A 14,861-nucleotide genomic window follows, 5' to 3' on the forward strand; every position below is an offset into this window, starting at 1 on the left:
TATTCTCCCATGGAGACGATCATAGAGATGCTGGATGTAGTCCTGTGGAACGGCTTGCCATGCCATTTCCACCTGGCGCCTCAGTTGGACCAGCGTTCGTGCTGGACGTGCAGACCGCGTGAGACGACGCTTCATCCAGTCCCAAACATGCTCAATGGGGGACAGATCCGGAGATCTTGCTGGCCAGGGTAGTTGACTTATACCTTCTAGAGCACGTTGGGTGGCACGGGATACATGCGGACGTGCATTGTCCTGTTGGAACAGCAAGTTCCCTTGCCGGTCTAGGAATGGTAGAACAATGGGTTCGATGACGGTTTGGATGTACCGTGCACTATTCAGTGTCCCCTCGACGATCACCAGAGGTGTACGGCCAGTGTAGGAGATCGCTCCCCACACCATGATGCCGGGTGTTGGCCCTGTGTGCCTCGGTCGTATGCAGTCCTGATTGTGGCGCTCACCTGCACGGCGCCAAACACGCATACGACCATCATTGGCACCAAGGCAGAAGCGACTCTCATCGCTGAAAACGACACGTCTCCATTCGTCCCTCCATTCACGCCTGTCGCGACACCACTGGAGGCAGGCTGCACGATGTACGTCCACCCGGCCTCCCGCATGCCCACTATACGCCCTCGCTCAAAGTCCGTCAACTGCACATACGGTTCACGTCCACGCTGTCGCGGCATGCTACCAGTGTTAAAGACTGCGATGGAGCTCCGTATGCCACGGCAAACTGGCTGACACTGACGGCGGCGGTGCACAAATGCTGCGCAGCTAGCGCCATTCGACGGCCAACACCGCGGTTCCTGGTGTGTCCGCTGTGCCGTGCGTGTGATCATTGCTTGTACAGCCCTCTCGCACTGTCCGGAGCAAGTATGGTGGGTCTGACACACCGGTGTCAATGTGTTCTTTTTTCCATTTCCAGGAGTGTAGTTTGGCTGTAGGGTCTAAAGTCAGACTCCTGCATAATACCCACATTCTCGATGCTGCATTGACTGCCAACATTCTGAAATAACGGACTTTGACACTAAGATTTCAATATCGAATTTCGTAACTTTCATTCTAATGGAAGACGAGATTTTTTCAAAGTTGCTCGCCATCACTCAAAAACTATTTATCTGCGAGATACGAACATAAGCCCGTCCATAGACACAGAGGTAACTACATTTCATAGGAAGTTCTCAACAGAAAAAACTTTCCGTGTGTAGCTTGACAGTCCAGTAAGATTTCTGGCCTCTAGCGAAACATTCCAGTCAACTCTTTGGATTTTGCAACAAGAATTGGCCGGCCGCGGTGGTCTCGCGGTTCTAGGCGCGCAGTCCGGAACTGTGAGACTGCTGCGGTCGCAGGTTCGAATCCTGCCTCGGGCATGGATGTGTGTGATGTCCTTAGGTTAGTTAGGTTTAATTAGTTCTAAGTTCTAGGGGACTGATGACCACAGCAGTTGAGTCCCATAGTGCTCAGAGCCATTTTTTTGAACAAGAATTGCTGAAAATGCATTATTTGTAATAAACAACGTCGACTTTTGAGATATTCTATTAAATTAATGGGAAAGACCAGAATATTTTAGCATAGAAAGGTTAGAAAAATATTTGGAAAGTAGTGGACGCGACACAGCTACTTTTGTCTTCACGAAGTTACCAACGGCGCTAAGGCTCTGACATGGCAGCCGGTACTCAGTATTTGGTTTACACTATATAAAGACTGTGTCCATAAATGTCATAGTCTGATATTCAACTATGACAAATTGTACCAAAAACGACGCGCTTTTGATGGATCACCATAGTACCGTAGCAAGTTGTAACACCAAACATGGGAAGCCTTTACTACCGATCTCCAGTTTCCTGTCATTTTATTGTAACAAATCGTATGTAAAACGGGTCCCCAGTTTACTGATGCCTTGAAACAGCCTATTTTCGTAACACGTACTCTAAGGTAAAGAAAATCCACCAAATACTGAGCTTAACTTCATGCGATATGGCGTCTCGCAAGTTCGGCTTGTGACGTAAAAACGATGTCGCATCTCACTGGTCACGCTCCTCTCCACGAGGCAAAAATCAGACATGCCAGACTTCATTTCACGCTTTGCACTGCAGTGGAACGTGGAATTCCACGCTCTGACGCCACTTCGCTTCCCGTCCACGTGCGTTCTCACGTCCCGTGAGACAACGGCGGAAGGAATTGTTGGGTTGTTTGGGGGGGAGAGACAAAACAGCGAGGTCATCGGTCTCATGGGATTTGGAAAGGAAGGGGAAGTCGGCCGCGCCCTTTTAAAGGAACCATGCCAGCATTTACGTGAAGTGATTTAGGGAAATCACGGAAAACCTAAATCAGGATGGCCGGACGCGTGAGTGAACCGTCGGTCTCCCGAATGCACGTCCAGTGTGCTAACCACTGCGCCACCTCGCTCGGTGAAGGAAGTGTAGAAACACTTGGGCAAAATCTGCAATTCGTGTAACGAAAGGCAGGTCCCTTTAAATGTGGATTAAGAGCGCCACATTGTCCAACTGGAAGACTGGCGTCCTAACGTACAAGGTTTGGGACGAAGGCTACGGACGAAAGCACACACGCAAGAGTCACGATTTTCCTCATACGGTGCCTGTTCACAATATTCCCGAACTCTGTCCACAATATTTTTCTACGCTTACCTTTAATTTTCCGTGCATAGCCTTCTTCGAAATACTGTCCTCCACAACTGACACACCGCTTCCAACGCCGTTTCCACTTCCGGAAGCAGCCTTGGTACGCCTCTTGCTACATAGCGCCAAACACCGTCTGCGAATTTTCTTTTATGTCGTCTATCGTTGAAAATCTCCGTCTTTTCAACGGACTTTTCAACTTCGGAAATAAGGGAAAAAAATTTGCAGCGTCCAGGTCTGGAGAGTACGGAGGAAGAGTCAGTACAGTGATTTCGTTTTTTGTCTAATAGTCACGTGGCAAGAGGGATGAGTGTGCGCGTGCGTTATCGTGATGCAAGGGCTGTAAATTGTCTCGCCACATTTTAAGCCGTTTCCTTCTCACGTTTTCTTGCAGGCGTCGCATCGCGTCCCGATAGTACCATCCATTAACATTTTGTCCCTGGCTCACGAAATTGTGATTAATTAATCCTTCAAAGTAAAAAAAAACTCTATAAAGGTGAGTCAAATGAAAACCTTAAATTTGTAATAACAAATCGAAATTTCGCGCCGTTATCCGGTAAGTTGGTAAGCGTGCTACAAACAGCGTACAGAATGGCCTGTAGGTGGCAGCATAGCGCAGATGCACACAGACCGTCGCAGTACCAGTATAAAGAAGGCCGGCCGACTTCCGGCTTGCACCAGGGAAGAACAGCGTTCTGTTATTCGGTTATTGCGTAGTGAAGGTGTGAAAGCTATTGAAATTTATCGACAAATGAAGGTTCATTACGGTGATGCATGTCTGTCACAGCAGTAAGTCTACGAAGAGAGTAGAAGTTCGCAAATGGTGTGACTTCAGTGGAAGATGCTCCTCGTCCATGACAGTCACAACGAGTCGTGGCTCCACAGAACATTGCAGCAGTTGAAGCCATAGTGCAGGAAAACCACCGAGTGATACTGAATGACATTGCAGCATGTTTACAGATTAGTCATGGGTCAGCACACCGCATTGTACGTGATGTGCTCCAGTTTCACAAAGTGTCTGCAAGTTGGGTGCCACGGCAGCTGACTCCTGGAATGAGAGAAAGACGTTTTGATGCACGTGAAGAACTTCTTCGACGCTTTGAACGAGGTGATGGCTTCCTTGCAAGAATCGTTACTGGGGACGAAACATGGGTTCACGTCCACCAAACGGAAACGAAGAGAGCTAGCAAGGAATGGCGTCATTCCTCATCAAAGACGTTTCGAACAGAACCATCAGTTTGGAAGGTTCGGCTGGCTCTCTTTTGGGACGAAAAAGGCGTCATTTTGGAGCATTATATGCCTAGAGGGACCACTGTCACCAGTGAGTCGTATACAGATCTCCTAAAAAATCATCTGCGGCCTGCAATCAAATCAAAGCGACGTGGATTGCTGTCAGCAGGTGTCCTTTTGCAACATGACAATGCAAGGCCCCATACTGCCCGTACAACATTTGCCATAATCACAGACCTGCATTTTGAGTGTCTTCCTCATCCACCATACTCACCAGACCTTGGCCCAAGTGATTTCCATATATTTGGACCACTCAAAGACGCAATGGGACGAAAGAAGTTCCGTTCTGATGAAGAGGTACGCCACGCGGTGCATGTGTGGTTGCGCGGACCGCTAAACGCATTTTTTTTTCTAATGGAATTTATGCCCTTTGTTGGCGCTGGAGGACTTGCATTGAGCGTGGGGAAGATTATGTTGAAAAGTGATACACCTTTGTACCACTTCTGCACAGTAAAAAATATTTTAAAAAATATTTAAGGTTTTCACCCTCGTAACAGCATGGCTTTGGCATCTGACATGACCTGACTAGCTTTTTTAGGTTTTGGAGAACCTTTACCGACCTACTGCGAACACTGGACCTTGGGGTCAACATCACAATCGTCGACCCACGACTCATCAACAGTTGTGATTGTCTAATGGAACATCTCGTCCTCATTTGCGCGATCCGAAAGCTCTTCATACAGTGGGAGGCGACGGTCTTTCTGGTCTTGACTGATGGGCCGTGGGATGAACTTGGCGGCAACACGATGAATTCCAAAACGCTGTGTCAGGATTTGATGACACGATCCAACTGTTATTCTTCTGCAGCCTCTCAGTCAGTCAGTTTTCTGTTGGCACGCACAGTTTCGTTGACATTCTTGACATGAGTGTCGTTAGTAGACGTCGAAGGGCGTCCTGGACGAGGCTCGTCTTTAACTCCTATCCGGCCATTTTTAACCCTTAGTTGGTGAATGTTGTTGTTGTTGTTGCTGTTGTTGTTGTCTTCAGTCCTGAGACTGGTTTGATCCAGCTCTCCATGCTACTCTATCCTGTGCAAGCTTCTTCATCTCCCAGTACTTACTGCAATCTACATCCATCCGAATCTGCTTAGTGTATTCATCTCTTGGTCTCCCTCTACGATTTTTACCCTCCACGCTGCCCTTCAATGCTAAATTTGTGATCCCTTGATGCCTCAGAACATGTCCTACCAACTGGTCCCTTCTTTTGGTTAAGTTGTGCCACAAACGTCTCTTCTCCCCAATCCTATTCAATACCTCTTCATTAGTTACGTGATCTATCCACCTTATCTTCAGCATTCTTCTGTAACACCACACTTCGAAAGCTTCTATTCTCTTCTTGTCCAAACTATTTATCATCCATGTTTCACTTCCATACATGGCTACACTCCATACAAATACTTTCAGAAACGACTTCCTGACACTTAAATCTATACTCGATGTTAACAAATTTCTCCTCTTCAGAAACGCTTTCCTTGCCATTGCCAGTGTACATTTTATATCCTCTCTACTTCGACCATTATCAGTTATTTTAATTCCTAAATAGCAAAACTCCTTTACTACTTTAAGTGTCTCATTTCCTAATCTAATTCCCTCAGCATCACCCGATTTAATTTGACTACATTCCATTATCCTCGTTTTGCTTTTGTTGATGTTCATCTTATATCGTCCTTTCAAGACACTGTCCATTCCGTTCAACTGCTCTTCTATGTACTTTGGTGTCTCTGACAGAATTACAATGTCATCGGCGAACCTCAAAGTTTTTACTTCTTCTCCATGAATTTTAATACCTACTCCGAATTTTTCTTTTGTTTCCTTTACTGCTTGCTCAATATACAGATTGAATAACATCGGGGAGAGGCTACAACCTTGTCTCACTCCTTTCCCAACCACTGCTTCCATTTCATGCCCGTCGACTCTTATGACTGCCATCTGGTTTCTGTACAAATTGTAAATAGCCTTTCGCTCCCTGTATTTTACCCCTGCCACCTTCAGAATTTGAAAGAGAGTATTCCAGTCAACATTGTCTCCAAGTCTACAAATGCTAGAAACGTAGGTTTGCCTTTTCTTAATCTTTCTTCTAAGTTAAGTCGTAAGGTCAGTATTGCCTCACGTTTTTCCAGTCGTTTGTAAAGAATTCGCGTTAGTATTTTGTAGTGAATACCGAAAATAAATAACAATTTAAAAGCTTGATGAAAAGTTAATACTAATATTTTTGTTGTCTTTGAATAACATTTTGCAATACAATGCGAAAAAATTATAAAATTAACTACTAGGTTTTACATAAAATTGTTTATAAACGATAATATTCTTTTGCCAAATTCATAAAATTTAATACTTCTGTTTCAAATGAAATAGTTTCTATAGTTGACATGTCTTTTCTCAAATATCTTGATATACATGCAAAGAAATAGTTCACCTTCTCATGATAAATTGTGTCAGTTTCGGTGTCATCATTTTCCCTACTCTCAAGAGAGTCAACACTATCTTGTTCATTCTCGAACGTGCAGAGAATATCATTCACACCTATTTCAGAATCGCTGTCATGGTCTGAATGTGATATGTGATCTTCCTCAAGAACATAAGAATCGTCTGAATGATGACCATCATCGCTTTCTTCAAACTGCTCTAAAGGCTTATGCACCATTCTTTTGCTTCTTTGCGACACAAACGGTATTCCTCCTTTAATAGCCTTCTACAAGTAATGAGATGCTTGAAAAGTAAAGAGTATAACAGAAAAAAACTTACTCGGTTGGAGTAATATCCGTATTTCAGACAGAGTAAAAATCTTACTTTTACAGTAATATCCGCCAGTGAGACGATGTAAAACGTTTGTGTGCGAGTAAAACAATACTGTCGTGGAAATGACACAATGAGGACCACTCAGTAGAAGTTCAACTCACGAATGAAGCATAGCTGAAATATCAGATCCAAGTAACAATGCAAGTCTGCCAACAATATGTTGAGAGCTTTTATATCCGACAAAGAGATGGATTTACCAACTGAGGGTTAAACCGTGTGAACCACTCGTAACAGCGAGTATCGTATCGATACGATAAATACGCACATGTGCCAATACTTTTTCGTGCGATTGTATACAGGGTGTTACAAAATGGTACGGGCAAACTTTCTGGAAACATTCCTCACACACAAATAAAGAAAAGATGTTATGTGGACATGTGTCCGGAAACGCTTAATTTCCATTTTAGAGCTCATTTCAGTTTCGTCAGTATGTACTGTACTTCCTCGACTCACCGCCAGGTGGCCCAATTGAAGGAAGGTAATGTTGACTTCGGTGATTGTGTTGACATGCGACTCATTGCTCTACAGTACTAGCATTAAGCACATCAATACGTAGCATCGACACGTTAGTATTCATCACGAACGTGGTTTTGCAGTCAGTGCAATGTTTACAAATGCGGAGTTGGCTGACGCCCATTTCATGAATGGATTAGCACGGGGCAATAGCCGTGGCGCGGTACGTTTGTATCGAGACAGATTTCCAGAACGAAGGTGTCCCGGCAGGAAGACGTTCGAAGCAATTGATCGGCGCCTTACGGAGCACGGAATATTCCAGCCTATGACTCGCGACTGGGGAAGACCTAGAACGACGAGGACATCTGCAATGGACGAGGCAATTCTTCGTGCAGTCGACGGTAACCCTAATGTCAGCATCAGAGAAGTTGCTGCTGTACAAGGTAACGTTGAACACGACACTGTTTGGAGAGTGCTATGGGAGAACCAGTTGTTTCCGTACCATGTACAGCGGGTGCAGAAACTGTGAACAGCTGATTCGCCTCCGCGGGTACACTTCTGCGAATGGTTCGTCCAACAATGTGTCAATCCTCATTTCAGTGCAAAAGTTCTCTTTACGGATGAGGCTTCGCTCCAATGTGATCAAATTGTAAATTTTCACAATCAACATGTGTGGGCTGACCAGAATCCGCACGCAATTCTGCAATCACGTCATCAACACAGATTTTCTGTGAACGTTTGGGCAGGCATTGTTGGTGATGCCTTGATTGGGCTCCATGTTCTTCCACCTACGCTCAATGGAGCACGTTATCATGATTTCATACGGGATACTCGACCTGTGCTGCTAGAACATGTGCCTTTACAAGTACGACACAACATGTGGTTCAAGCGCGATGGAGCTGCACATTTCAGTCGAAGTGTTCGTACGCTTCTCAACAACAGATTCGGTGACCGATGGATTGTTAGAGGCGGACCAATTCTGTGGCCTCCACGCTCTCCTGACTTCAACCCTCTCATTTATGGGGGCATTTGAAAGCTCTTGGCTACGCAACCCCGGTACCAAATGTAGAGACTCTTCGTGCTCGTATTGTGGACGGCTGGGATACAATACGCCATTCCCCAGGGCTGCATCAGCGCATCAGGGATTCCATGCGACGGAGGGTGGATGCAGGTATCCTCGCTAACGGAGGACATTTTGAACATTTCCTGTAACAAAGTGTTTGAAGTCACACTGGTACGTTCTGTTGCTGTGTGTTTCCATTGCATGATTAATGTGATTTGAAGAGAAGTAATAAAACGAGCTCTAACATGGAAAGTAAGCGTTTCCGGACACATGTCCACATAACATATTTTCTTTCTTTGTGTGTGAGGAATGTTTCCTGAAAGTTTGGCCGTACCTTTTCGTAACACCCTGCATACACTAATCAGCCAGAACACTACGACCACCGTGCTATTACCGATGTAAATCGCTCCAGGCGATAGCAGCATAACCCGGCGGGGATTGACTGCTAGTCACACACACGAACGATGCGTGTAGTCTCGATGAGCGTGCTGTCCATGTGTAGAATGGGCAAGGCGCGGTCTATCTGAGTTTATGGCGGGCCGCAGGTTCGGCACGAGCATTTCGGAAACGGAGCGACTTGTCACGTGTTCGAGGAGAGCCGTGGTGAGTGTCTTCAACAAGTGGCGAAACCACGTCCACACGTCGTGCGTTTGGGTGGCCACCCCTCATTACGGATATCTGAGGTCGCAGGATGGGCAGACTGGTAAAATATGACAGGCGGCAAACAACTGCGGAACTAGCATCAGACTTTAATGGTAAGCAGAGAACAAGTGTGTGTGAACAAACAGGGCACCGAACACTAAGGATGGGCCGCCGCAGCCGGCGACCGACGGACGTATCGATGTTAACAGGACTACATCGTCTTCTACGACTGAAATGGGCAGCTGCCCATCGGCACTGGAAGTTGGCGCAGTGTTGCATGGTCTGATGAGTAGCGATAACTTCTTCACCGTGCCCATGGAAGGGCGCCGATCCGCCATCTTAGATGGGAACAGCTCCTTGACACTGCGGGACGGCACAAGCTGACGGTAGTTCCATTATGCTCAAGGGAACAATCTACATCCATACTCCGCAAGCCACCTGACGGTGTCTAGCGGAGGGTATGTGGAGTACCTCTATTCGTTCCCCCTTCTATTCCAGTCTCGTATTGTTCGTGGAAAGAAAGATTGTCGGTATGCCTGTGTGTGGGCTTCAATCTCTCTGGTATTATCCTCGTGGTCTCTTCGCGAGGGTACTGAGCGTCTTTCCTGCAAAGTCTTCCACTGGAGTTTATCTATCATCTCCGTAACGCTTTCGCGATTACTAAATGATCCTGTAACGAAGATCGCTGCTCTCCACTGGATCTTCTCTATCTCTTCTATCCACCATATCTGGTACGGATCCCACAACGGCCAGCGGTATTCCAGCAGTGGGCGAACAAGTGTACTTTATCCTACTTCGTTTGTTTTCGGACTGCACTTCCTTAGGATTCTTCCAATGAATCTCACTCTGGCATCTGCTTTACCGACGATTAATTTCATATGGCCATTCCGTTTCAAATCACTTCTAATGCCTACTCCCAGATATTGTATGGAATTAACTGCTTCCAGTTGCTGACCTGCTATATTGTAGCTAAATGATAAAGCATCTTTCTTCCTATGTATTCGCAGCACATTACACTTGGCTACATTGAGATTCAATTGCCATTTCCTGCACCATGCGTCAATTCGTTGCAGATCCTCCTGCATTTCAGTACAATTTTCCCATCGTTACAACTTCTCGATATACTACAGCATCATCCGCAAAGGTCATTTATATATATTGTGAATTGCAACGGTGACGTCGGCCTCCATGAATTCAGTGTAGCTCGTACAAGGTACCATGACGACCAAGGAGGATCTTACACTGGTGGAAGAACACGTACGCTCCTTCATGACGATCATGTTTCCCAACTGCAGTGGATTTTTCAACAAGATAATGCGGCACCTCACTCAGCCAGGAGTTTGGTGGAGTGGTTCGAGGAACACAGGTGCAGAGTTCCAATTGGTCTGTGTGTGTGTGTGTGTGTGTGTGTGTGTGTGTGTGTGTGTCTGTGTGTGTGTGTTGTGCCAACGCCCTCCAGCGACCCACCAAGGCCCCATTGTTTCCATGCCACCATGCGTCGCCGCTGTTATCCGTTCCAAAGATGGACATACCGGCTATTAGGTAGGTGGCCATAATATCCTGGCCGATTACTGTACATTTACAGGCGCCGGTGCCTGCAACTTTGACATCCTGTATCGTCGATAACTTTCGGACATGGGTTCTTATTCAAAATACGAAGTACTCAGTCCTCGAAGTCTGTAACGGGAATTCCCGAACACACTTTAAGTAACACTTTGAAGAAAATATGACAATTTATGTGTCATTCAAAGTAGGTTTGATTTGAAAAAACAGTTTTCCAAGAAAGTCTACCAACATTAGTATATATTGAAAATGAATAAATTCCTCCAGCTGTATTTAAGATGTCGATTTTATTTTGGCAACTAGTTTCAACGCGTGGAAGGTAGTTAGGGGTTAGTGCTTGAGTTACTAACCACCTTCCACACGGAGCACGTCCGTATCTCACCACTGACGTCTAGTATCAACCGCACGCAGTAGACTTCAACAGGTGTATGGGCCTGAAGATGACGTTGTTACAACGTTGAAACTAGTTGTCAAAATAAAATCGACACAATAGAGCTGGAGGAATTTCTTCCAGCTGACGCCCCACTATCCTCCAACTATGGATGTACCAACATTAGTATGGTCAACCATAGGAAATTCGTCCATTACAGGATCCCATTGAGGTCCTGTTGACAGTTCCACGTCAAAAACAGTGTCGTAAATAACTCGAATCAGTACTTTGGCGAAGGGTGCGGTGCTGCGCTAGAACCGTGGGAGAGACGAGCCAGGTCGGTGACGTTTCGGACAGCGCTCGGGCGTCATCGTCAGGAGCTCTCACCTTGGCGATGTGCAGCGAGCCGTCGGCGAGCAGCGACCGCCGGCCGTCGTCCCGCAGCGCCAGCGGCCGGTCGTGCAGCAGCCAGCCCACGACGGGGGCGGCGGGGGCGGCGCGGGGGCAGCCCAGCGTCAGCGGCCGCCGCCGGGACGCCCAGGCGCGCAGCGCCGCCCCCGCACCGCCGGAGGCCGAGGCGGCCCCGACGGCGACGCCGCCCGCCGCCGGCGCAGCGCCCGCCGCCGGCGCCGACGCCTCTCCTGCAACAGCAACGCCACTCCTGCATCCACTGCTCGTTGTCACTCTCTTAGCAAAACTCAACTTCTACAAACAACTTGTCTGAACCAAACTTAACAAACAGATTTTTAAAAAAGTGTGCCGAATAGTATGAAGGCTTTCACGACCGGATGACAAATCTTCTGGTAAACCTTCCGGAATGTAAGGTCGTGGTCCATGAAACACTTCAGCTCCTAACGTTTCGTTCAGAGCCGCGTTGGACATCTTGCCGACTCGGCAAGACTCACCGGAGGAGAAACACCCTTCTGAAGATGTCCAGCGCAGCTCTGGACGAAACGTTAGGAGCTGAAGAGTTTCATGGACCACGACCTTACATCCCGGAAGGTTTACCAGAAGTAGGCCGAATAATTCAAATAATGATAAAAAAATGGTGACACGAGGGAAATAACAAAGGGAGACTCACCGGGTTTAATTTCTATTGCTTCTACAGGTTTCTTCACAAATCGTGTTAGGAGCTTACGGGCTTCTAGGGGCTGTGGAGGGGATTTACGAGCAGAACACGGCAAGTGCCACACCCTGATTTCCCAGAAACTTCGCTCAGCGAAAGAGGAGTCGAAGCAAGATAACACGCGTCTAGTCTTATCCACAGATACACGACCGCCACTGAGAAAACGACGGTAAAAGTTTTCGACATAATTTAGATGCCTTTTAGCGGGCAATAATGTCAGCCAAAATGGTGAGACAGTGGTTAGCGTTGTCTTCTGTTTTGCACGGTAACCGCCATACACTTAAAATGGTTACTCCGCAGCAGAAATCATTTTCTGTTCTCGAGTTTGAGAAGTGCAATTCCGTGATTACAGTGCAGAGACGCTTCAGGTTGAGGTACCAAATTGATCCTCCAAATGGGTGGAACATTCGCAGATGGTATCGACAGTTTCTAGATATAGGATATGTGTGTAAAGGATAGAGTCCTGGCCGCCCTCGTATTGCTGAAAAAAATGTTGCACGAATTCAAACTGATTTCCAGCGAAGTCCTTCAAAATCAACTCCTGGTGCCAGTCGGAAATTACAACTGCCAACAACAACAATTTGGCGTGTTTTGAGACGTCGGTTGGTTATGAAGCGTCACAGGTTACAGCTGTTACAAGCTCTGCGTCCTGATGACAAACGCAAACATGTGGAATCGTGTAACGAGATTCTTGATGCTATTGACAATGGTAACACTTTCGCACAACGCATCGTGTTCAGTGATGAAGCGACATTCCATGTTAGTGGTCAGGTAAACAAACGCAGTGTTCGAATCTGGGGTCTACAGAACCCACATGCAGCCACTGAACATGTACGAGATTCGCGCAAAGTCAGTGTGTTTTGTGCGATATCCCGATCGTCTGTTTCGGCCCATTCTTCTTTGATGGAAACAGGGTTAACGGTCAGCAGCATCTCGCTATGTTACAAAACTGGCTGCACGAAGACAACTTCATTTTTCAACAATACGGGGCACCCCCTTACTGGAGTCGTCAACTGCGTGATTATCTAAATGAAACTCTCTTGAGCCGCTGGATTGGTCCTGAAGGAGCTGGCGACTTAGCGTGTCTCAGCTGAGCTCTACGGTCACCGGATTTGACATCCTCCGACTTCTTCCTGTGGTATTTCGTTAAAGAGGACGTTTATGTACCACCACTCCCTCAGAACGTGAAAAAGTTGAAGAACCGGATCCGTACTGCCACAACACCAATGGCGAAGGACATGCTTGCGGAGTATGGGAGGGATTTGAGTATCGATGTGATATTGTTCGTGTCGCTGATGGAGGACACATTGTAGTAATCTGAACCTGAGAGCTTCGTAAATGTGTGTAAAGTTTCATATTTGTATGTCTTAAAGCTTAATAAACATACGCCTTCGAAATAAGTTTATTCTTGAAACTTCCTGGCAGATTAAAACTGTGTGCCACACCGAGACTCGAACTCGGAACCTTTGCCTTTCGCGGGCAAGTACTCTACCATCTGAGCTACCCAAGCACGACTCACGCCCCGTATATTCTCTTTGAAACACCCTGTATTTCATTCTTGATTTTATTCTTCAGGAAGATTTGGTACATTCCCTTGGACGATACCGATCGCAGAAACATTCGACTTATACAAATACCGAACACAACGAACAATGCGCAAAGGCAGGCTTGCCACAGTGACATTTCTTCGTGTGCATATCCGCCAGGAAAGAAACTGTATTAACATTGCTGACGATTTCACGCATTGGCAATAGTTTCGCTTCAAACCACGCACAGTGGATCACGAAAACCGCTTATGAATCAGGATACATTACAGGAATTTCGCCGAAAAGCATTTCAAATTATTCTCTCATTTACTGCTTTGTTATTCTTCCATCAGACATACGACCAGTAAACGAATGAGGGCAATGTTATTGCAATATAGCCTACGTTGGGAATCATTCGTGTAGTAATATTCCACGGTCGTGGGAAATAATAATCGGTTTTTGAACATGGGGCGCAAAAATGTGAAGTCGCTACGGTAGCTACCGCTTAGGGTGAACTACTTACTCGCTAAAAGGCACACGAAGCAGCTCGGAAACTATGACCGTCGTTTTCTCACAAACGGTCGAGTCTCTATGAGTAAGCAGTGACACGCCTTCTCTTATTCTGACTCCTCTTCCATTGAGCGAAGTTTCTGGGAAATCGGCATTTGCCGTGTTCTCCTCGTAAGTCGATAAAGTTTTAACAACGAAACCACGCCTGAAATGTACCGTTTGGATCTATAGTCTGAATATGAGTTCATTTTTAAATTCTCTTTTCAGGATACCGTACGAATAGTATAGCTGCACAACTCACATATCGAGAATATTTTCCGGACCTCCTCAGGTTGTCACACACCAGTTTCGTTCGACTCCAACAGTGACTGCGATAAACTGATGAGATCGCAACTAGAAAGGGCTGACTACGGCGCTCCACGGACTCGCCGCGCTTCACACTCTGAAGAGGACTTCCTTCGCCACGCAGGAAACAAACCGACGACGAGTATGGTATCCCGTAGAGTACACGGCTCACAAACCACATGTCTCCGCTCTGGGTGTACCGTCAAGGGGAGATTTGAAAGTGACACGGTCTTACATCTAATCGGTACGTTTCCGGACAGGGTTCAACGATCTAAACTTAATCTATTATCCCACCTACAGCCCCTAGAAGCCTGTCATGAGGCTTGTGAAAGACCCTGTATAGTTATCCCACTCAAATGTTCATCAAACAGAATTGGTACATTTTGCAGACGATACTAGTGTTACGAGGGTAATCCCAAAAGTAAGGTCACCCATTTTTTTAAAGTACATAGACTTGTTTATTTCTACAATGGTTTACATCAGTTTACAGCTTGAACATTTAGCTATTTTTCAACACAAACATTGCTGTCGATACA

The 14,861-nt window shown here is 46.3% G+C and overlaps 1 protein-coding gene across 4 annotated transcripts in view; it reads right to left on the bottom strand.

The window, feature by feature from the left end:
* The window catches only part of LOC126293598 (protogenin A-like), a 450,940-nt gene that overhangs the window by 297,501 nt on the left and 138,578 nt on the right, over positions 1-14,861 (bottom strand). For all 4 annotated transcript variants that reach the window (XR_007552316.1, XM_049986876.1, XM_049986877.1 and 1 more), the window contains exon 2: positions 11,206-11,459. Coding sequence is in view for 3 of the 4 variants with exons in the window: in XM_049986876.1 (XP_049842833.1) it covers positions 11,206-11,459 (254 nt within the window). In the remaining variant the exon portion in view is untranslated. The remainder of the gene's footprint in view (positions 1-11,205; positions 11,460-14,861) is intronic.

This window comes from Schistocerca gregaria, chromosome 10 (assembly GCF_023897955.1).
Source record: "Schistocerca gregaria isolate iqSchGreg1 chromosome 10, iqSchGreg1.2, whole genome shotgun sequence".
Taxonomy (NCBI): Eukaryota; Metazoa; Arthropoda; class Insecta; order Orthoptera; family Acrididae; genus Schistocerca; species Schistocerca gregaria.